Source organism: Mixophyes fleayi, chromosome 1 (genome assembly GCF_038048845.1).
Source record: "Mixophyes fleayi isolate aMixFle1 chromosome 1, aMixFle1.hap1, whole genome shotgun sequence".
NCBI lineage: Eukaryota > Metazoa > Chordata > Amphibia > Anura > Limnodynastidae > Mixophyes > Mixophyes fleayi.
Window position 1 is genome coordinate 407322306 of NC_134402.1, and position 23921 is coordinate 407346226.

A 23921-nucleotide genomic window follows, 5' to 3' on the forward strand; every position below is an offset into this window, starting at 1 on the left:
CACACACACGCGGTGCTTGTTTATTGGTATGGCATGACTGCAAGGCTTTAGTTAAACAAAAAGAAGTATTTACTGGTAGTTTTGTTTCTTCTAAGCCAGGTTTCAGTGCAACCACTTGGTTATCATGCAGAACTTATTGGAGGCAGGACAGATGTATAAATAGAATTCAGACTGCTTTCCATTTCAGTGGCCTAGCAGAGTCAGGAACATATTTTTGGAAGTACAATATTGTGATTGAAATAGAAAATATTGGTGTGAACCATGCACTGGCACATTTAGGGTTTAGAAATGGATCCTAAATCCTCTTATGTCCTGCAGCTTGGTATTACATCCTACCTGGACAAAAACGGAACACGGGATGGAATATAGATATTGTTGCTGTAGTACCCACACTTGCCAGACTTACTGGCCAAATGCTTCCGATGAGGAGTAGTGAGGTCTAACCTATAGAATTGAGCAGAAGCGTTATTGTGCAAAGCTTATGTCTTATTACTCACTCTAGTAGAGTGATCTTTGACTGAATATGAAAGAGAGAGTTCTTAATTTGGTAAGCTACTCAATTAGAATCAACAGTCTAGTGGGCAATGGTTGTTTCGGAGGCTGGAGCTGTAGGGAGAACCAACTGAAATAGCAATAGAAGGAGATTGTCCGTGCCACATAATAGTAGACTCTGAACACATCGAGTTTGTGCAACTCATTTTCTTTTGGATTTTTGGTATTCGGATTAAGGAATGGAGCAACTACGTCTTAATTTGAAATGTATTAAAACTGTATTTTTTTAAGCACTATTCTAAAGACCAGAAAGGGTCTACTAAATTAAAAGGGTTACAATTCAGAGATTTGACTGGCTGTGGTGTAGTTCAAAGTAGTTCAAATGGTGGCTTTCATAATGTAGTCCAAACAATGTTGAGGTGCTAAGGTGGACCTGGGTCTCTGAAAGCCGGTCAAAGAACTCTTGTAGCTTGAAACAAATCTCCATGTCAGGATGAGCAGCCATCTGATGGTTAAGCAGAAGAGGCAAAGCTGAAATTTGTACATTTATGTACTTTTACCCCAAAGGAGGGAAATCTTTGTACTGTATCTCTCCTAGTCAGCTTTCTATCCGCTAGTATTTTTAAGTCCTTTCCATCTCCGTTTTACCCAATTGTATTAAGTAGTAATATAATTACCACAATGCAGGTGCATATATTTATCTGCATTAAATGCAATTTGACAATCTAGTTTGGCAATGAATATCCTACTCTCATCATCATCATCATCATCATCATCATCATCATCATAATCAACATTTATTTATATAGCGCCATCAAATTCCGTAGCGCTTTACAATTGGGAACAAACATTGATAAGACAATACTGGGTAATACATATAGACAGAGAGGTAAGAGAACCCTGCTCGAAAGCTTACAATCTATTTATAAAGTACCACTACTTCCGCAGTACTGTACAGAGAACTTGCCTCAGTCCCTGCCCCATTGGAGCTTACAGTCTAAATTCCTTAACACACACATACACTGAAAAGGACAATTTAATAGCAGACAATTAACCCACCAGTATGTTTTTGGAGTGTGAGAGGAAACCGGAGCACCCGGAGGAAACCCATGCAAACACGGGGAGAACATACAAACTCCTCACAGATAAGACTATGGTCGGGAATTGAACTCATGACTCCAGTACTTTGAACTCTGTCAATAACCCTCCATAGCTTAGTGTCCTACACAAATATGTACCTTACTTTGTAGGGCTGCTGTAATCTCCATAATAACAAGACTGGAGAAGAACTGTACTGATCACTGTGGTAAACCCCCAATAATTTTACCCTAGTATCTTTAATTTATAAACTACCCCTTGTCTTTTGTTCTTTAACCACTCTTCTGCCCAGCGAAAAACTTTTTCCACTATTCTATCCCTCTTCTCTTATGTACCAGACTGGTAAGTGAAACAGTATGGAACGCTTTTGCAGAATTCAAATATATAACATCAACTACTCTAGAAAGATCCAGTTTGAAATTTACCTTCTCAGAAAAAAAACCTAATCATATGTATTAGTCACGAATGGTCCTGACAAACAGGAATTGTGTTCCAGAGGAATCAGTATTGCATCCTAAGTGTAGCCTAGTCTGGATATGTTTATAACTTTTCTTTGCCGTATGCGGGACAGGTTTGTGGCAATACGGAAAGAGCAGCTTGAGATCCATAAAATTTTATATTATTGGGTTAAAACAAACTAATAGAAACAATAGCAAAAAAATTCTGAAAAATGGGAACTGTTATTATTTTATCTTGAACCAGAGGTTATATCTGAGTGTGAAATCTTGTTGTTTGGATTAATCTTCGGGCATGGATGAAATAAAAACATCTCTGTGGGCGACCAAGGAAAGAAAATCTTATTTATATTTTGTACATTGTTGATGGCCCAGTTGTCTGATTTGTATGTACCCCAATCAGTGACAAATTGCCCTCTTGGTAGTGGTTCTGTTCTTGTGAAACCTACCGAGGAGTCTTAAGAATTTTAACAGTTATTTCTTTATGATGCTCATTTACAAAACAAGTAGCTATCTAATGGGTTGCCTTTTTAGTAGGTGATTTATATATTGTTGGCCAGGGTATACTGTATGTAAACAATAGAAGGTGTAGCACATCCTACGTCTATAGTTTTATTTAAATATTTCACGGAAGCAACAAGCGATTGTCTGGTGCACAGACTGAGAACTGAAAATATTGCATTATTAACAGTTGTATTTACAATTGGTTTCTTTTTCTATTTATTTGTTGTTCATATATTCCTATATAATCCACTTATAATGTTGGGCCATATTGTATATGTCTTTTATGAGGACTGTTCTGTTTCCTGAGAGTCACAACAATAAAGGACTGTGTGAACAGACCCTTAGTGTCTCAGGAATTGCCACTGACCTTTGGCTGCACCTTTCTGCTCTAGGTGAAGGGGCCATTGAAAGAACAAGCCATAAACATGGGCGTAGTACTCGGAACACACAGACAAATGTTAAGTGGAAAAAGCAAAATTCTTATCAGGAGATTTCTCTTTCTGCATTTAACTGAATAACTAAATCTATTACTGGCTTTTGGATGTTACACATCTTTTAGAATAGGTAAACAGCAGTAACAGTTTTATTTTATGTGTGCATTGTGTGAAACTGGGTATGGATTATATATATACAGTATATATAATATGTGATTTGACTGGATGCTCTATCACAAATCTCATCAGTATGTGGGTTATGGAATGTTATTGCACTGATTTCAATAGCTCCTGAAACTGCCAATATGCAGACACCAGTTCTTCATTTGGTTTGTTTAAAGTGTAATTTCAGCAAATGTGGCCACTTAAATGGCTCCATTACTTTAATAAATGTTATTAGCTCACTCAGAGTTTCAAGTGGTTATTAGAAGATAAAGATAATGGTTTCTGTATGTGATGGTTCATTGTAGAAGTCCGTACTTTGTATCTGCATGATCAGAGTGGCGGCGATGTTGGTTAATGAACGCGTTCCCTGAAGTTTTAATGGAATTGTAAGTGCCAGAGAGTGTTACTTAGAAGAAAAATATTTTAGCGGTGCATCTTCCTCCGCACGTCGTACAATGAATTACACATGACTGCATTGTAATAAATTGCTATGCGGATTCATTTTTATTCCCCAGGGAAATATACACATGGATGACTGATAGTCAGTATTGGGATGAATATAGACATTCTACCTGTCTCCTTAATGACCTGTTGTTATGATCAATCCCCATGTTCCTGTAATGTAAAATCAGGAATGCTAGGCTTTGATTAATACTAGTTTGAACTGTTACTTTTTATTTATGTTATTTTGTATTTTCACACTTAGAATGTTGAAAACTATAAGTTATACAGAAGACTGTATCTGAAAAAAAGTAATAATTCTTTTGTTTGTAAAATAAACATTCTCCACAGTGAAGTATATATTTGAGCTAGAAAAAATACTGTTTTTATGCATTGAAAGGACAATTTGGTCCAAAGGGAAGAAAAAAATACTGAAATAATCTGCTGTTTTGTTGTGTGTGTGTGTGTTTTTTTTTTTTTGAACGCTAGAGAATCTTTAGTAATAGAAGGAGATGATAAAAGTAATGAAAGGATTCTAGTGGTGGTCGGCAGTCCCTGAACTGACTGTTGATTTGTTACTCAGACTGGAGATATAGAACAGTGGTTTTCATGGGAAATTGTCTTGTGATGGCCAATGTGTCCCCAACCAAGTTATGTTGACCTCACATGAAATTAAAAGGAAGAGAAAAATATGGCATTCAAATTTTTTAAGCCATAGCCCCTTGTTAACTTTGACAAGTTCCTGCCGCCACCGTAGTACGACATTTGACCAATAACACAATAGCCATTGACACGTGACCAGTAAGAAGCAACAAGAGAACTCTGTTCTGTAAGTGTACCTTGCTGATCTCTGCTTCGTCTGCTGGAACTGCCACAGCGGTCAGTTCTTGTGAACTGCCACCCAAATGCTGGCTGCCTCTCTGTAATCTCTGACATACAGTCATCATTAGGTTGATCTGCTGTTGGGAATTATGACAGTGAAGGCGGCCAGCAATATGACTAGTTTCAGTTCTCTCCAGCATTCCTACCCCTGATGGCACTGGCTGCTCACGGATTTTCAGCAGTATTGGCTAACACTAAACACTGTATCGCCTCACAAATCCTGCAAATTTCAGTTATTGCAGAAAAACATTCTCATCCCTGAACTTGAGACCAGTTGCTAGTGCGCACTGTGTGTAATTTAAAAAGAGTGGGCTTTATTTAGAGTAAGGCGTGCATCCATCTGAAAGGTGCAATTTTGCACTTTGGCAAAAACAGTAGGGGAAATTTAAAATGTGCAGACAGATTTAGAGATTGGGAGACGGGTGTGTCCTTTCTCAACTCAATTATTAGAGCATATTTGTGTGCTATGTGCCGATACAGGCAGTGTTTTCCCTGAATCCACAAAGAATGTATTTGCACCCTTTGCTTTACAACAAGGTTTGTCCATGTGTAAATTTGCACCCTTTAGCTGAACTTATTCCTCACGGTAAATGAGGCACTTTGAGTGCAGATTTGCATCTAAACACACTCATGGCAACAAGTTACAAATTAGCATCCATTGTTTAACGTTAATCACTGATAGGTTGTTATATTATAGTGGAAAAGTGCATCTATACATAATTCCTTTTTCTGTAAATGGACATTGGTTCAAATGATGTAACTAGATACAAAAGTCCCTACCACTGTCTCCATGTGAATGTCGCTAGTCACTTTGCTTCATGTCCTCAGCCATTAAATGTAGATTATTTTTTTTTCATTATTTTTTTTACTTTTAAATGTTTAATTTGTTTTAATTTATTTCTATTACATTTTAACCACCTAGATCGTAAAGAGCCACAGGAGACTTGAATATGTCTCTCCCATTATACTGCTTGCACTGACCAACCCAAAATTAACCCAAAAAGCTATTTACAATAAAATAGTAGATCTATTTGCAGGGTCTAAGGCAACGTGATGCACTTCGGGGGTCGCACATTTTACTTAATCGCCGCGATATATCATAACAATACGTTTAATCAAAGAAAGAGGCACCTAGGCACCTGTATGTAACAACATATCAGCAGACATTTTAAACAAGTATTTCAAGCTATTACCAACAAATCTGACAAAGTAGGAAGGAGCTGGGGCCACAGGAGAAGGCTCAGAGCACTGCCTGTGACATATCTCTGCACTTAGGACTGAAGTTGGGGGTCCTGAACCATACCTGCATTTTGTTCTGTAGACAGGTAATGATGGTATGTAACATGCTGGTGATCACTATAGGCAATATTCTGTAGGGTGATAAGTAGTTTTCCAGCACATTGTAGAGGATTGATTTACTATGGAAATTATTATTTAGGGTCATGTTTAGTTTTTCCAATATCTTGCCGAATGGTGTTCTTTATGGTCAGTACTCTGCATGGTGATGTCTAGCTTTACTAGGACTCTGTAGAGGAGCGGTCACTATGGTCAGTACTCTGCATGGTGATGTCTAGCTTTACTAGGACCCTGTAGAGGAGCGGTCACTATGGTCAGTACTCTGCATGGTGATGTCTAGCTTTACCAGGACCCCGTAGAGGAGCGGTCACTATGGTCAGTACTCTGCATGGTGATGTCTAGCTTTACTAGGACCCCGTAGAGGAGCGGTCACTATGGTCAGTACTCTGCATGGTGATGTCTAGCTTTACTAGGACCCCGTAGAGGAGCGGTCACTATGGTCAGTACTCTGCATGGTGATGTCTAGCTTTACTAGGACTCTGTAGAGGAGCGGTCACTATGGTCAGTACTCTGCATGGTGATGTCTAGCTTTACTAGGACTCTGTAGAGGAGCGGTCACTATGGGCAGTACTCTGCATGGTGATGTCTAGCTTTACTAGGACTCTGTAGAGGAGCGGTCACTATGGTCAGTACTCTGCATGGTGATGTCTAGCTTTACTAGGACTCTGTAGAGGAGCGGTCACTATGGTCAGTACTCTGCATGGTGATGTCTAGCTTTACTAGGACTCTGTAGAGGAGCGGTCACTATGGTCAGTACTCTGCATGGTGATGTCTAGCTTTACTAGGACCCCGTAGAGGAGCGGTCACTATGGTCAGTACTCTGCATGGTGATGTCTAGCTTTACTAGGACCCTGTAGAGGAGCGGTCACTATGGGCAGTACTCTGCATGGTGATGTCTAGCTTTACTAGGACTCTGTAGAGGAGCGGTCACTATGGTCAGTACTCTGCATGGTGATGTCTAGCTTTACTAGGACCCTGTAGAGGAGCGGTCACTATGGTCAGTACTCTGCATGGTGATGTCTAGCTTTACTAGGACTCTGTAGAGGAGCGGTCACTATGGTCAGTACTCTGCATGGTGATGTCTAGCTTTACTGGGACTCTGTAGAGGAGCGGTCACTATGGTCAGTACTCTGCATGGTGATGTCTAGCTTTACTAGGACCCCGTAGAGGAGCGGTCACTATGGTCAGTACTCTGCATGGTGATGTCTAGCTTTACTAGGACCCCGTAGAGGAGCGGTTACTATGGTCAGTACTCTGCATGGTGATGTCTAGCTTTACTAGGACCCCGTAGAGGAGCGGTCACTATGGTCAGTACTCTGCATGGTGATGTCTAGCTTTACTAGGACCCCGTAGAGGAGCGGTCACTATGGTCAGTACTCTGCATGGTGATGTCTAGCTTTACTAGGACTCTGTAGAGGAGCGGTCACTATGGTCAGTACTCTGCATGGTGATGTCTAGCTTTACAAGGACTCTGTAGAGGAGCGGTCACTATGGTCAGTACTCTGCATGGTGATGTCTAGCTTTACTAGGACTCTGTAGAGGAGCGGTCACTATGGTCAGTACTCTGCATGGTGATGTCTAGCTTTACTAGGACCCCGTAGAGGAGCGGTCACTATGGTCAGTACTCTGCATGGTGATGTCTAGCTTTACTAGGACCCCGTAGAGGAGCGGTTACTATGGACAGTACTCTGCATGGTGATGTCTAGCTTTACTAGGACCCCGTAGAGGAGCGGTCACTATGGTCAGTACACTGCATGGTGATGTCTAGCTTTACTAGGACCCCGTAGAGGAGCGGTCACTATGGTCAGTGCTCTGCATGGTGATGTCTAGCTTTACTAGGACCCCGTAGAGGAGCGGTCACTATGGTCAGTACTCTGCATGGTGATGTCTAGCTTTACTAGGACTCTGTAGAGGAGCGGTCACTATGGTCAGTACTCTGCATGGTGATGTCTAGCTTTACTAGGACTCTGTAGAGGAGCGGTCACTATGGTCAGTACTCTGCATGGTGATGTCTAGCTTTACTAGGACTCTGTAGAGGAGCGGTCACTATGGTCAGTACTCTGCATGGTGATGTCTAGCTTTACTAGGACTCTGTAGAGGAGCGGTCACTATGGTCAGTACTCTGCATGGTGATGTCTAGCTTTACTAGGACTCTGTAGAGGAGCGGTCACTATGGGCAGTACTCTGCATGGTGATGTCTAGCTTTACTAGGACCCCGTAGAGGAGCGGTCACTATGGTCAGTACTCTGCATGGTGATGTCTAGCTTTACTAGGACCCCGTAGAGGAGCGGTCACTATGGTCAGTACTCTGCATGGTGATGTCTAGCTTTACTAGGACCCCGTAGAGGAGCGGTCACTATGGTCAGTACTCTGCATGGTGATGTCTAGCTTTACTAGGACTCTGTAGAGGAGTGGTCACTATGGGCAGTACTCTGCATGGTGAGGGTTAGTTTTACCAGGACCCTGTAGAGCAGTTCTCCACAACATTTTCTCATCCTCTGCATATCTAAGCCCTTTCCAGAGTTCCACGACACACCATTGCACAATATGAAACGTACTATAGGAAGTGACTGCAGACGCTCCTGTTCCGAAGAGCTAGCACTTTTTATACCCAGGGACAGAGAGAGCCGCTGCTTGCCGCGTTGTTGTGCTGTCGGTTTAAAGTTAATGTGGTAGAGAAAGGAAGAGACTGCTGGAGGAAAGAGACATCAGAAATCAGTGGTTAAAGGAGAGAAAGTTATATGAACATTAACTCTCCAAAAAGGGGATACCCACAGCAAGTAACAGGAAAGGGGCGGTGCTAGCTCCATACCCAGGGAAAGGATAAGTAGGGAGGAGGGCAGGACTTCTGGGTACAGTGGGAGGGGAAGTTAAGAAAGGAACATACTTGGTAGAGAGGAGGGGCAAAAATGTAGGAGTGTCTTAGATTCCCAGGCAGTACCTAAAGCAAGGGTGAGAGAGACCTGAACTTGACACATAGAAACCCACCCAATAACCCGCAGCCCGTGACCTGCAGAAAAGAAAACGCAACTTGAAAAAATAACAAGGCCAATTCCGCTAGTTATAAGTGGAATTGGCAACTATGGCAGAGACAGCTTTTTCTCTTGTTGGAGGCATTATGTCACGGCACACTTAGCAACATCACGGTGTGCCACGGCACATCGGTTGTGGAGCACTACTGTAGACTGTTGCTTACTATGGGAAGCTTTCTGTAGGGTGATGGGCAACTTTACCAGGATCCTGTAGGTGGACGATAGCTAGATTTCCCAAGACCCTTTGGAGGAGTGGTCACTATGGTTGTTGTTCTGTAATGGTTAGCTTTACCAGGATGTCTCAGACTTGGGCAGTATTGTGTAAGGCTATGGTTGATATATGAAGCTTTCCCAGTTTACGCATTTGTATTCAGATAACACATGCCTTTAGTTTAATTCTGAGTATATATTAACCGTGGCATTTTGGAATATTTTGCATTCCATTGAAACTTCCAACAAAAGTATATTTTGAAAAAGTTGTACTGCAACAATGTGTTGTTTGTAGAGATGTTCACTGACTCCAATGTTTTGGTTTTGGATCTGGATTAAGTTCGTGTTTTGGTTTTTGCAACACCGCCCTTGCATGGTTTGGTTTGGGGTCTGTATTTTTTAGAAAAGTAGCTAAAATGTATTAAAATCACATCATTTTTGCTTTTTTTTTTTTGTGTTCCTATAATTTTATTAACCGCAATAACACTAATTTCCAGTCCATTTTGACCACCTCACAGGTCACTATATTATTTTCATCCACTTTCAGACAAAGACTGCAGCGACCTGGCTGGATGCTAAGTGACAGAGCAACAACACAAACACACGGCAGTTCATAGCACATCTAGGAAACATTGCCACACACAAAAGAAAAGTGGTGCAAGATGGAATTGTCCTTGGGCCCTCCCAATGACCCTTATCTAAGATATTGAAAAGGACATGTACATTTTAACAAAGCAAGCACTCCAGCGACAAGGAGTGCCACTTTTGTGACTGAATTGCTTGGTTTGTTTGGGCTCCCACAAAACAAGCTACCAATAGATTAGCTCCCTTAAGCCCAGTAGTACTGTCAATGAACTCTACATTATTAAACCATGTCTGCTCGTGCTGCATCTTTAATCTTTCTTCTCTCTGGATACCTCCCTCTCATCCCTGAGGATCTGCCAAACTTATGTAGACACAGGAATGGATATTACAACTGGAGTGGTATTACATCTGCTTCAGACAGACTGTGACACGGAACATGTGGGCAGCATGGAATCTGTCATGTTGGAATATGCTGCATTGAACAGAGATTTAAAGCAATATATAGGTGCAGTTGAGGATACTGTACTTAAATTAAAATGTGACCCACTGGATGAGATTCCGGATTTAAGAGAGCTTGTACACAAGAGATACACTGCTTCAGAAGAATAATACAAAGGAGGCCCTGACGCAGGATGATAAATATGGGTGTGTCACTGGCCTCTGCAGACGAAGATTTGGAAGATGAAGACGAGGAGATCACTGCCACCCAGAGTACACGGCCGGTACAGTGAAACTGCGAATGGCTCATAAATCAGTTATGGTTCCTTTGATCGCTCCACCCGTTCCTTGGATAACGGTGGTAATTCTACAGCCAATACATGGCGAACGAGCGCTGACCTCCTGGGATCCGTGCATTGATCAGACCAAGACCAATCTGGTGTGCCCTGGCAGTTTGGAGATGGTGAACCCAGTGAAAAACAAAGTATGTGATCACACGTACGAGAGAAGCAATTGAAAGGATGATTGAAAACAGACTTCAGCACTTCTAGCACATGTAGGTAGCATTGGTACACAGTGGTAGCTGAAAGGAAATATGGTGCAAGATGAAATTGTCCTTGGGACCCTGCCACCCACCCTTATAATGGATCTTAAAAAGGACATGCACACTTTAACAAACCAAGCTCTTCAGCCACAAAAGTGGCACTCCTTGTCGTTGAAGTGCTTGGTTTGTTTGGGCCCCCCACAAAGCAGTGGCAAGATGTTGTCATCATCTTCAGCCTCACCTTCATCAGTGTATACATCATCTTCACACAATATTAATTCATCCCCGCAGGAAACCACCATTAAAGAAGTCTCTGTAACATAAATGTCAAAAACAAAAATGTAAAAAAAAAAGCTTTTACCTTTTTTTAAAGAAAAAATACATCTTTAATAAAGTTGAAACTTTACTGTACTAAAACATAAAATTGCCAACATGTCATTTTACCCAAATATTAATAAGCATTCCAGCATCAGCTAGCTTCCTTCTCTCAGCACGATCCCAGCACCTGCAATCTACACTGTCATCATCCTCACCCTCATCATACTTGTACATCATCCTCACACAATACTAATTAATCCCCGCTGGAATCCACCATTACAGAAGTCTCTGTACTTTGATCTAAATGCCAGTAAAGCTCTTCCTTGTGGAATTTGTAGTTCATTTTACGACAGAGCTGTCACGACTATTGGGCTATTCTTTTAGACCAGACCAAATGTCAAAATGTTCTGCTGAATCATCTGCATCATCCTTGGGTGTCTTAGAAAAACATAGTTATTTGTTAGCAGCAGTAGACTAAGAAACTGAAGGAGGGGACGCCGTTGTGCCGGTACCACTTCAGCTGTCAACTTGCTCACCAGGAGTTCATTGCATCTCTTGTGATCTGGGACAGTAGGAAACAAAGAGAAGACATAGCTCTTAAACCTAGTATCAAGCATAGTTGCCAAAATGTAGTGATACGATTTCCAGAAGTTGATAACTCTTCGATCCTCATGAAGTGATTAATGTACTTCATCTACAAGTCCGACATGCTTAGCGTAATTTCTTTGTTTCATCTCCTCCTTCAATTTTTCAAGGTGGTTTTCCAAATGTCTAATTAAGGGAATCGCTTTGCTGAAGCTAGCATTGTCTGAACTCAGCTGACAAGTGACTACTTCGAATCGTTTCAGCACCTTGCACAACACAGAAAGTATTCTCCACTGCCCTGGAGAATGAACCCAACAACGCAAGATTATTCCAAGACAGGCTATTCTGTGTATTAGCGGCTTCACTATGAAGCATACTGCTGACAACCTGTTTGAAAAACGAAGGGATGTCATTGCAACATGGTTTATAACGCTTGGACTCTCCCTGAGGATGTGTCATTTGTGATAACGCCACCAATATTGTGAGAGCATTACAGCGGGGAGAATTCCATGACATTCCCTGTTTTGCTCACACAATCAACTTGCTGGCACCGAACTTAAAAATTGGCAGTGACTTGCAGGAGATGCTGTCTGTGTCCAGAAATAATTTGGGAATTTGAGGGGAAATGTACTTTAGTCCAGCGCAGTGGAGCATCCTTTCCGTGTTGTGCAAGGTGTTGAAACCACTCTTAAGTAGTCACCTGTGAAGTGAGTTCAGACACTGTTAGCTTGAGTCTAGTGATTCTCCTCATTAGACTTTTGGAAAAGCAGCTAGAGAAATTGAAGGAGGAGATGAAACGAATCATTTCCGCTAACTATGTAGGACTTGTAGATCAAGTACTTTTTTTGCTTCGCCAGGATCGGAGAGTTATCAACATCTTGAAATCCGATTACTACATTTTGGCAACTTTGCATGATCCTAGGTTTAAGAACTATGTCTTCTCTTTCTTTCCAACTGACCCAGACCTCAAGAGATGCAATGAGCTCCTGGTCAGCAAGCTGACAGCTCACGTGGTACATGACACAACGACTAACCCTCCCTCCGTTTCTTTGGCAACTGCTGCTAGGAAAAAAATTTGGCTTTTACCAAGACACCCAGTGGTAATGCAGATGAGTCTGCACAACATTTTGACATTTGGTCTGGTTTAAAGAATTGCCCAAAAATTGTGACAGCTCTGTCGTAAAATGAACTACAAATTCCACAGGGAAGACCATTACCGGCAATTACATCAAAGTACAGAGACTACTGTAATGGTAGATTCCAGCAGGGATGAATTAGTATTGTGTGAGGTAGAATGGCATGTTGGCAATTTTATATTTTTCTACAGTAAACTTTCACCTTTATTAGAGAGGTGTTTTTTTTTCTTTAAAAAGGTACAGGCTTTAGCACATGACGTAGAGGGATTAATATCATGACTGAGGCTGGAGAGTGACATGAACACTGCTACCCCTGTTTCTGTGTGACCAATGGCACTGAGACTGGAGAGTGACAAGGATACTGCCAACCCCTCCGGTTTCTGTATGAGTTATGGCACAGTAGAATGTCACTGGAGACTTTTAAAAACACTGCCAGCCCTAATATTTGAATTTCTGTTTCAGCACTAAACACTGCCACCTCTTCTATTTCTAGGTGAGCTATGGCACATTACAATGTGACTGCAGATTTTGAAGAACACGGACCGTCCTATTATTTATATTTCAGCAATGACAATTGGCAATGGAACAATGGACCTGTCCTGTTTCTGTGTGAACTATAACTCAGTAGAATGTCATTGGAGACTTAAGAAAACTGCCACCCCTCCTTTTTCTGTTTTAGATATGCTCAACTGCACTAGAGACTGCCAAGAACCGTGCTACCCCTTCTGTGTCTCTCTGTGAAATGGCACTGGATCGCCGTGGAGGGCGGTAGTTATTGAATCCAAAACTCGCGAGAGCCGACGATGCAATGATGACATTTTGCCTCGTTTTCACTTCCGAGGTCGTGCAAAAGTACCGTGCTGGCTCTGCTCGGTACTCAAATCGGCGGAGTTCAGGTGGACTCGGTTCTTGGAGAACCGAGCTTGAGCATCTCTAGTTATTTGACAGTGGGAATAATTTTTAAAAATTGCACTTAGATAATCCATTGAAGAGGTTTCTCTCTAAGCCTCTAGTAGAACTGAAGGACATTTTTGTCAATATCCATAATGTGACAGAAGGACTGGGAAAGTGATAAATGGCAGGTGTATATATGTTCTGAATTTCTGTCATGTGTTTTAAAACCGCAGGGAGATTGTTTGTGTGTAGGAAGGAGCTTTCCAAAGGTTTTATTTGGCTGTAGGAAAAGCTCGCATAAGGGTCCCTGTGGTTATGAATAGAGAGAAAAGGGTGGGCGCCTTTCATCAAGCCCATTCCGGATCTTTTACTAGCACCTGTAAGGTGAGTTTGTCTCCTCAGTCTCTCACCACATAGGGAACAGATCAGATGCCTGTTGAGAGACACTGCAATTTTGTTACCAGTAAGTGCTGTTATTTTGTATGTGTACGACATCAGGTCTTTCAATTTAGAGAGGGTATTTCTTCTGTATTGGATAGAAACCAGACTGCTAGGATTTTGTTTATTTTGTTTATTTGGATGCTGGTGAATAAATCCAGCTGAGGCTATGTGAATCAAGATGCTGAACTGTTGTAATATATTTGGCTAATGCATGTGAAGTGCAGCCGTTTTACTCCAGGAAACGCGTCCCTAACCTGATCTTGTGACAATATATATAATGGATTCCATGGTCCTAAAAAGATAAACTCCTTTGATTTGATTCATAGATTGAGCAGGATAGATTACATCGTAAAGTACTTTATAACATTGAATGAAACTGGGTGGTGTTACTGTGTGTGGCAAGTATCCCATAGTGGTAATGTGTAGGCAAACATGGCACTATCTGTGTGTGTCATTAAAACACAAAGGAAAAAGTGCTAACTTTGATGGGAAAAGTGTACACACCTGTCAAGCATGCTAAAGTGTATGGGCCCAAGTCATTAAGGAGAGCAAAGCAAATAAAAAAAAGGAAAACCCTTGTTCCAAAGGAGGAGGAGGTACAATTAAATTGTGGGGACAGATTTATAGTTGAGATATGGCATGTCCTAGAAAATTTCAGTGTAAAAATACAAACCCACACGTCCGTTGTATAACGAACGGTCGCCGCCCGCAGTAAGCACTCAGTGCGCGACCACACGACCAATCACAAGCTGAGCAGCGCCACAAGCCGAGCAGTGCCATCACAACCAGCGCGGACGAAGTACGCATGCATCTGACTAGACACACAAGCAGCCCTCATGCACTGTTTTAATGATTTTGCCGCCGACTTGCTACTCTCAACAGGGCGATTCAAGTCCACATGAATCAAACATTAGATGTTCCAAAGTTACTTTTAAAACTTGGAAAATACATAGAAAAAAGGTGCCGGAACCCAGTTCCGATGAGTTCTATGACACAAAAAGTACTGCTGAGGAGCATACAGTATTTTGAATGTACAAGACTTCCTGTCCTCTCACAAACACACTGTTGGAAGACTTATGACCTGTCATGCCTATAACTGGTATGATATGCTAGTCCCATGATAGCTGGAGAGCCATAGACTGCCTACCTCTGACCTATATATCTAATGTACAGAGGACAATAGACAGCAGTTCCCTAACAAAATTACAGAGAATGTGACATTTTTAAGTTTTACATCCATTAAATAAAAATGTTCCTGTTCTCCACTAGCTGCATACAGCAGCTAGAGTCATTCAGGTACTAGTGTAACAAAGAGGACAAGCTAGACGTGTTCAAGCAACAGAGACATACCTGTATATAGTAATACTACCAGTTTGCGCAGTCACTACATTATTGGAAGCTTCATCTAAGTTACTGTGCTTTCATAAATGTATGTTTAATATCTGCAAATATATAGGAAAATCATTGAATATTTTAAGTTTTTACTGGGTTGAGCGGAATTCATGTTGTCATATATTCTAGTTTCCTTTTCGGTGGAAGGAATCTACTCTTCTAAAGCTGCCTATATCTGCTAGGATTATAGTGGAAAATTTGGTTTATAGATCAAAATATTACAAATAGCTGCATATGCAGGGCCAAATCTACCATCAGTCCTCAGAAATATCTGATTGGGTACAGTGGAAATGCTATCAGACAGTGTCCACAATCTGGTGTGTGTAGCGATTGTAGAGTTCACACAATCACATGTGTGGCCAAGTTGGACATAGATCTACGTCCATTCATATTTATACCAGGTAGTAAGTGCTATTTTTTGTATGAGACTGTAAGGGGCCAATTCAATTCGGACGCGTTATTCTAGGAATAACGTGGCTTGCACAGTATTATCGTTAGTGCGGTTAAAATGCGCAGTATTACTGTTAGTACGTTAATTTTAGCGCTGATTTTTGCCCACACCCCTCGGTCAGCGAGTAAAAATCCAGGTTAAAATTACCACGTTAAAGTTAATAGTACTAATGCCACGTTAATCCTAGATTAACGTGGCTGAATTGAATCTGCCCCAAGTCTGGTGTGCGTAATAAATTACTCTCTCCCCAATGGATAGCCGTATTTAAAATATTTTAGGTTCACTTTTATTGTTTAGTAATAACAATAGATTTATATGATCTTTACTTTTATAACCAACAGCGAACACAGGAAGAGGAAACGCAAGCACTAAATCCACATTACGGACAAAAAGGTAGGCTAAGAATTAAATCTATTTCTCAAAGATTATGAACGGTCTTATTGCCATATATACATTTGTAATGAAAATACTGTCTTCTAGTTTAAAATCACAGGGCTTGTTTAATAACTTGGTGCATTGTGTAGAAATGTAGGGTAACACCAGCAACCAATCAGACATTCGCTTTCAGTTTAATCTGTGCTTAAAAAAAAGTACAGCTTTAATCTGGTTGCATTTTATTTATTAAATCACCTTTATGTGGAAATTGAGGAGCATATTCAATAGTTATTGACCCTGGAGTCAAGTAGAGTGTGTTGCTGGCCTTTAAATACAATTTTGAGCTTAACCTATTTGTACCCATTTGATACACATTTCAATTTCACGAATATATCTGCATATAATTATAATATTTCAGCTCAAATTAATAAAAAAAAAACCACACCGTTCATAATAACATTGGAAAGAATGTGACATGTGCAAAAGTTTGGACAACCCTGTCAGTCAGAAAATGGTAACAACCACCTTGGCAGAAGTCACAGCTTTCAAGCATTGCTTGTAGGCAGCGAAGTGTCTTTCTGTTCTTGCTGTAGAATTTTCTCCACTTTTTTTTGCCCAGCTCCTCTAGCTCAGAGACATTATGGACCTGATTTATTAAGGAAAATAAGGAAAATAAATGAGTAAGTTTTCTCCTGGACAAAACCACGTTAGAATGCAAGGGGTGCAAATTAGTTTATTATTTTGCACGTAATATAAATACTGGCTGTTTTTTCATGTAGCACACAAATACTAGATAGCTTTATTTGTACACTGAAATGTAAAGTTGATATAGAACATGCCTTACCCCAACTATAAATCTGTCCCCATATTTTAAATTTACCTCCTCTCCAATGCAACATGGTTTTGCCAAGGTGCAAAGTTACTAATTTTTGTTGCTTTACTTTTCTTAATGAATCAGGCCCTATGTCTTGCTTCTTGCACTGTTTGAGATCTCCCCACAGATTTTCTATAATATTAAGGTCTAGGGACTGAGGAGGACATTTCAAAACTTAATTCTTTTGTCCCTGTAAGTACTTCATGGTTTATTTTAAGCTGTGTTCTGGATCAAGTTAATTAATATCCAATTTCTTTTTAGCTTCAATAGTAGTAATATTACTGCTGGGACATCAGCTAGGATTTGTCGAGATTCAGTTAAATCCATTCTTCTAGCTGGACAATATTTCTTCAGCCACCGCCTACCACACAACCCCAAACCATCCTATATTGTGGTCACAACTACATTGTCCGCTAAACCTTTTGGGCTATCTGACCAGGTTACAAGCAGTTTTTTCAGAGATTGTTCTTAAACATTTCCTTTCAACTCCCTCTCTTTAATGATGTTTCTGACCATGACGATTTCATCCTTGAATCATTAGATATATTTTATAGTCCACATCCACACTCTGCTGCCTTGTACGATCTCAGTCAGCTGCTTAGAGAAGCCCTTGGTTTTTGAGAAGACACAACATCCTGAGAGGTTAGAAGGGTCAAAGTATTTAGTCACCTGGATTAGTTTAAGGCCAAATGTGTTAATCAAGTAAGCCCTAATAAAACACGTTAATGAATCAACTGGAAGGCTGCCGAAACGTTTGCACATATTATTTTTAATGGTTTTATATCCGTTAAATAAAAAACAAACAAATCGTAAACGTCACGTTTAATTTTGTACCCTCCAGAGGTTGGTTTGATGTATTTTCACTTTAGTGATTCAGTGGAACTTGCAATTTAACCAGGGGTGCGTGTGTCTGAATTCAGATTGGCACAATCACATTTTCTAGAAGCAATCCAATCAAATTGAATGTGCAAATAATGTTTTTTATTTTCTTTTTAATTTCATAGGTCAGGAGCAACACAACAGAATCCTGCTTCTAAGAAATCCAAGATAAACCGCTTTACTAACACCATTGACAGATTTTTTAAATAATTTTATAAGTCCTCATTTATATACGTATCAAAACAGTTGGAGTCTCAAAGCTTTCACTGGAAATGAAGCCACAGCTCTTTTGTTTGCATTTTTCTGAAATGATGTCTGATATAAATGTTATGTCTCATGATATAAAATGTTAATTTCCATGTTATTTATTTATGTGTGCAAGATTTTCTTAAGTGGTTGATTAGATGATGGTCTCCATACCTCAGTGTGAGGTCTATTTACTTTACACTTTAGAGGGTCCACATTAAGATAATGATAGGTTGCAAATATAGGGATCCTGTGCAGCGTTTTAGTAACAAGAACTGGTATGCATTGGCTAGATAATAATGCCTTTTAAGTCTGTTATGGAGAGTAATGGAACAGATGGGCATAAGGGACCTATTGGCACAAGCCTTGGGTATCAATTTCCCAGAGTTTAAAAAGAAGGAATACATTTTTAGATTGGTTTAGAGCAGGAATAGGTTTCAAATTGCAGTTTAATAAATGCAACCCTAGACGACTATGATGTCTGGGCTCTTGACTTATAATAATAATATTTATCTGGTGTTGTTTTCTTTATGTTAGTTTGAACGTGATGCCATAATGTTAATAATTTTTATTTAATAATTGAAAGCAGTTGGACATTGCAAAGTTATGCTTCACGCACAACCTTATGTTCAATTATAATACATGTGACAGTACCAGTGTGTGTGTGGTTTAGATGAGAAGTCCTCTATTAATGACGAACAAAGAATTTGTATCAAGTGGTTTAGTGTGCAAACAGGGGCTGTAATATTTTATAGTACTTATATTTATTTTTGAGTCTGCAAATTCATTTTACAGTATAAGGAATCATGCCAGTGTAATAAGTAAAATAAATGATTATTCAGTAGAGAAGACACAATCTGACCCAATTCTCTAGACTTGAGTGTAAAAGTTATAGGAAATGTCAGTAAATATGTTTGCGGAAAAGGTTAATGCATCAATGTAAGTTGTTCAGTCAACTGCAGTGGACACACAAGGTAGAGCGTTGCTTTACATTACTCAAGTAACACTGGGCATTAACCGTACCACCAACGAGCCGATGTAAAGGGCAAAAACTGGGTTGAATAGCTCCTGAATTGAACAGGTCCTTGACATGAGACCCTCAACTTGCTTCTAGTTGTGGAAAATTCATTTGCTATGACAAGTATGTGGCCAATCGGTGGAACTTTTCAGTAAATTGTCTGTCTTCACTGCATATATTGGGGTGGGGGGGTGAGGGTTTATCAGTGAAGGCTGCTATATAGGGTTAAGTATGAGAATTCACCACATAAGTAACTGAGCCACCCAACAATGACTTCACTTTACTTTGCAGGAAAAGCTTTGCAATCCACCTATATTTACAAAATAAATTATTTTATTTTAGTGAAACTATTAAAACATAGGTATTTAGGAATATTACAGCATGTTCTTTGATATAACAGAAATTTGTATTTATACTATAGATCCAGCTGTCATTTTAGTGAATTAGATTCCTGTTGACCATGTCCTTTGTGGAGAACATTGGCTTGTGTACCCAACACCGCTTCTGGAGCAGGTGAATGCCTAAATCTGTTGTGTACCATAAATGCTAATTTGGCAATGTGAACGAAGGACTTGTTCAGATGAGCCGTGCTTAATAACACTTCCTTTCTGTAGAGAATACAGACACATGTATTAATAGTCATGAGACAAGGGCTAATTGCACTTTTAATAGGCGCCGTGTGAACAGTGCACGCGGTTGGGTATTGGGACCAAAAATTTCTATCCTGTCACAAATCCATGACGTTTTATACAGGTGTCTATAGTCCTTAGAATGAAAACTATTAATAGGTGCCATAGGAAGAGCACAAATGGGCATTGAGAATAATCCCTTCCCTGCAGTCATTTAACCACACTATACATGTGTCTGACTTTACTGCAGAATGTTAAATGCGCAAACTGTATTAAAAACGCTTAAATACCGCTCTTCTGGACGAGCCCTGAGACAAAGTTTCTTGTTTAATCTGAAATTTATGTGATCCCCTACACACAGACTCCCATCAATAATTTGGGTCAGGTTTGGGTCACATAGCATAGTGACTTAACCAAATCAAGACCTGTGTGTATATCATTTATCACACAGGTAACAAGTTCTAAAGCCTGTACAATTATTTTATGTTGTGTATGTATTTATTTATTACTACTCAAAATAAAGCAAGAACTTTTACCATTAAATAATTATTTAAGTAGGATGTTATAATTTGATATTTTTATATTAAAAAATATTTTGCACAGTACATATTTTCTGGACTATTTTTTTCGGTCTTTTTTTTTTTTTTTTCTTGACTTTCAAAGATTTTGAAGCATGGAAAATAATTTTGCCATAACTTGATGAAATATGTACTTTGCCAGCTACATTTCCATTCCAGTGTGTTATTATTGTGACTGCAAAAAGTAAATGCTTATTAGAACTCTGCATCTGAATAATAATTATAATTGGGCATTATAAATGTAACTTTTATTCTTTTGCCATGTTATATAAAACATTGTGTCAATAGACAACTGTGAGAGGTTTTAAAAGCAGTTGTCTACACACAATGAAGGCAGATACTTTGTGTGCCGGGCCCATGTTTGGACAAATGCCGGCCAGCAGGGGGACTAAAAATTGCTCTTTGGTAACTGGCTCATCCTGTGCCTCCTTTACTGTAACTTTTGGCTGTGGAATCTAATTTGTCCAGGTTTGGTTCAGCCAATATTCATAAAAATGCAGACTATAAATTCACTAGGAATCGGTGACATCACTGAGGCACTTCATGATCAGTAATCACGAGGCACTACTACTTCTTAGTGCACTGAATCATGAATATCCATTTAGCCCACACAATGGTTGCCTCTGCTTTTATGGCAGTTTTTCTGCCATAAACTGGTGATATCGGTCTCTATAACCACCTCTCACTCCCACCTTCAAGACTTCTCCTGTGCTGCTCCCCAGTTATGGAATTCCCTACCACGCTCAATCAGACTTTCCCACAGCCTCCTTCAAATCTTTAGATGCTCTTTGAAAACCAATCTCTTGTAGAGGCGACCATATCCCTGATAACACTATTCACACTAATGCACTCTCACAACTGTCCCAATCTCCACTTTGGGCCACACTCGGTCCTCTTGTTTCAGCTGTGCCCTCTGCCACTTAGTATGTAAGCGCTCTAATGAGCAGGGTCCTCCATACCCTTTGTTTTCATGTCTGTATTTATTTTGTCTATCTTGTATGTCCCTGTTTTATGTATGTATTGTTTTCTCTACTGTACGGCACTGTGGAGCACTGTGGGCCTTACATATCTATGATGATAATAATGTTGATTTGCAAACCACAGTTCTGTCTACAGGGATTCAGTGACAGAAACTATCCATCTGTGGGATGACCTTTCAAATAGTAAACCAGCTCTCAGCAGCATGCAGTAAGCAAATTCTGTTTAACTTCCTGATTGACCAAAGCTGCTGTGTTCAACTGTTCAGAAAAGCTATAAGAAATTTAAGGCATTTTTTTTTTTCTTAAAAGTCAGGATATCTAATTAAACAGAAAATGTACAGACATAACAGTTTAACTTTTTATTCAAGCTTTAGTAATTTGAGTCAAAACAAAATAGTCATTCAGATTGATTATTGATTATCATAATATTTATTTCTGTGTCATGTCCACAAAAGACCCCCCACTGTGACCCATCCAAAGGTCAATATAGACTTTATTTTATGCTTGGCTTTGGCCTTCTTGCGACATGAAATACTGTATAGATGGACAGTTTTTAGACAAACTCTACTAGAATTTTAAAATTTGAGCATATTTTTAAATTGAGGTTTGGCCATTAAAAACAATGGATGTATTGTTTGAGTCTTCCTTATTTATCCTCCATCGCTGACCATCTCATTAAATAGACCCATCATGATTCTTTGGCTAATGGCAGGATACTGCCCAAAGACATTACTTACATATAAACACAAACACAAATATTTTATTAGAATTCTTAGACCGCTTTCAGTATACCTCCCCCTCCCCCTTACCTTTACCTCCCTCCAAACCCCATTGTTCTTCCTTGTCACCAAATACTGTTTGTTTCATCGTGTTCATTTATTGTGTCCCCCCCCCCCTCATTTTCCCTTTTTGTTGTTTTTTATGTTTATTGTTCACAAGGTTTCCTTATTCAATGTTCTAGATATCTATGTTATTCAAAATCAGCACCTCCATTCCTCGGGTATGCCTTTTATTTTATTAGATTTGATGTCGAAGGTGTGTTTGACTATAAAGAAGTATATTGTCTACTTATACCACTTTCATACTGCCGCCCCGGCAGTATGTTGTTAACCCGGGATATTGCCGGGGCACAGGGCAGTATAGATAAGAAGATTCCCGGGTCGGGCGGGTTCATACTGCACCTGCCCGACCCGGGTTTTAGAAAAAAAAAAAGTGTAAAAAAATGTTTTAATTAAAAAAAAATACATAACAAATGTTTACTTCAGACACCGCTGGCTGAAAATAAGTTAAGTAAACATTTGTTATGTATTTTTTATTAATTAAAATCTTTTGTTTTGACTTTGCAATTTATTTTTTTTACAGTATGAATGGTGAGACCCGGGAATTACACAGGTTGCACCATTCATACTGCAGACGAGCGGGGTCCAACCCGGGAATTACCCCTCGCAAAATCCCGGGTCTAAGTCCCGGGATTTTAGACCCGGGATTTTGTGGTTGGACTATTCATACTGCACCAAGACCCGGGTTTTCAGCGTGCCTCTGCAAGAACCCGGGTTTTTGGTGCAGTATAATTGGGGTATTATAGATGTAAATATTAGCTTTGGATATAATACACAATCAGACCACTCTTTTAGTGATCAAAGTGGACCTACAGAATACCTGACAAAAACCATGTTAAATATGTCTTTAAACATCATAATGATTTTATAGCCATATTTACTAAAACTACTTTAGTGCATCAGAATGGGACTACTAAAGTTTCATTGTTCCTGCCAAATTCCAGACCTGCACACTATGTTGACCTACTGTCTGGTCTGAAACATAAGAGGATTGAAGATACAGGGAAATTTTATTCACTGGGCAATGGTTTGATGAGTCACTTATCTGGCTACAAAAGGTGAACGAACTGTCTATCCACTAAACTCAAATATAATGAGTTATCTGGTTACAACTGATACTTTCTCTTAATGCAAAACTGTGGCCAAAACTGTAGCTGTGGGTAGCTACAACATTATTCCCCATCTTAAAGAAAATAGGAATAGTAAAAATACTCCTGTTTTAAGATAAAATGGGATATTCTTGTTTAACCAAAATCGTGTTTGCCTGCGACAGTGTTTGATGCTGAGGAAGAAAGATTTTTGGACAACTGCTAGTAAAATTTCCAGGCCTATGGTATCAACAGCTGCCACAAAAGTCCATCCAACCCCTGTGGGGTTACAATCCATGCCAACTCATCTTTCATAACTTCATTTAGTCCATTGCAGAATTTAAATGTGTGGGCCTCATTATTGCAGGTAGTATCAACCACTATCATGCAGAACTCTGTAGTAGTAGCAGTAGTAGTAGTAGTAGTAGTAGCAGTAGTAGTAGTAGTAAGCCACCAAGGAGTTCTCTTACCATATAAAAGGTCAGGAAATGCTGGGTGTGAATGCTGGGTACATGCAGCGGTATGTAGAATTCTCTGTAATGTAACCCAGGGGACGGGTCCG

At 39.8% G+C, this 23921-nt stretch overlaps 1 protein-coding gene across 1 annotated transcript in view; it reads left to right on the plus strand.

The window, feature by feature from the left end:
- The window catches only part of POLK (DNA polymerase kappa), a 79095-nt gene extending 58627 nt beyond the window's left edge, over positions 1-20468 (plus strand). Inside the window, exons 14-15 of the mRNA XM_075181999.1 lie at positions 16195-16246; positions 18107-20468. Coding sequence (XP_075038100.1) covers positions 16195-16246; positions 18107-18191 — 137 coding nt within the window. The 3' untranslated portion in view covers positions 18192-20468. The remainder of the gene's footprint in view (positions 1-16194; positions 16247-18106) is intronic.
- The last annotated feature ends 3453 nt before the right edge of the window (positions 20469-23921 follow it).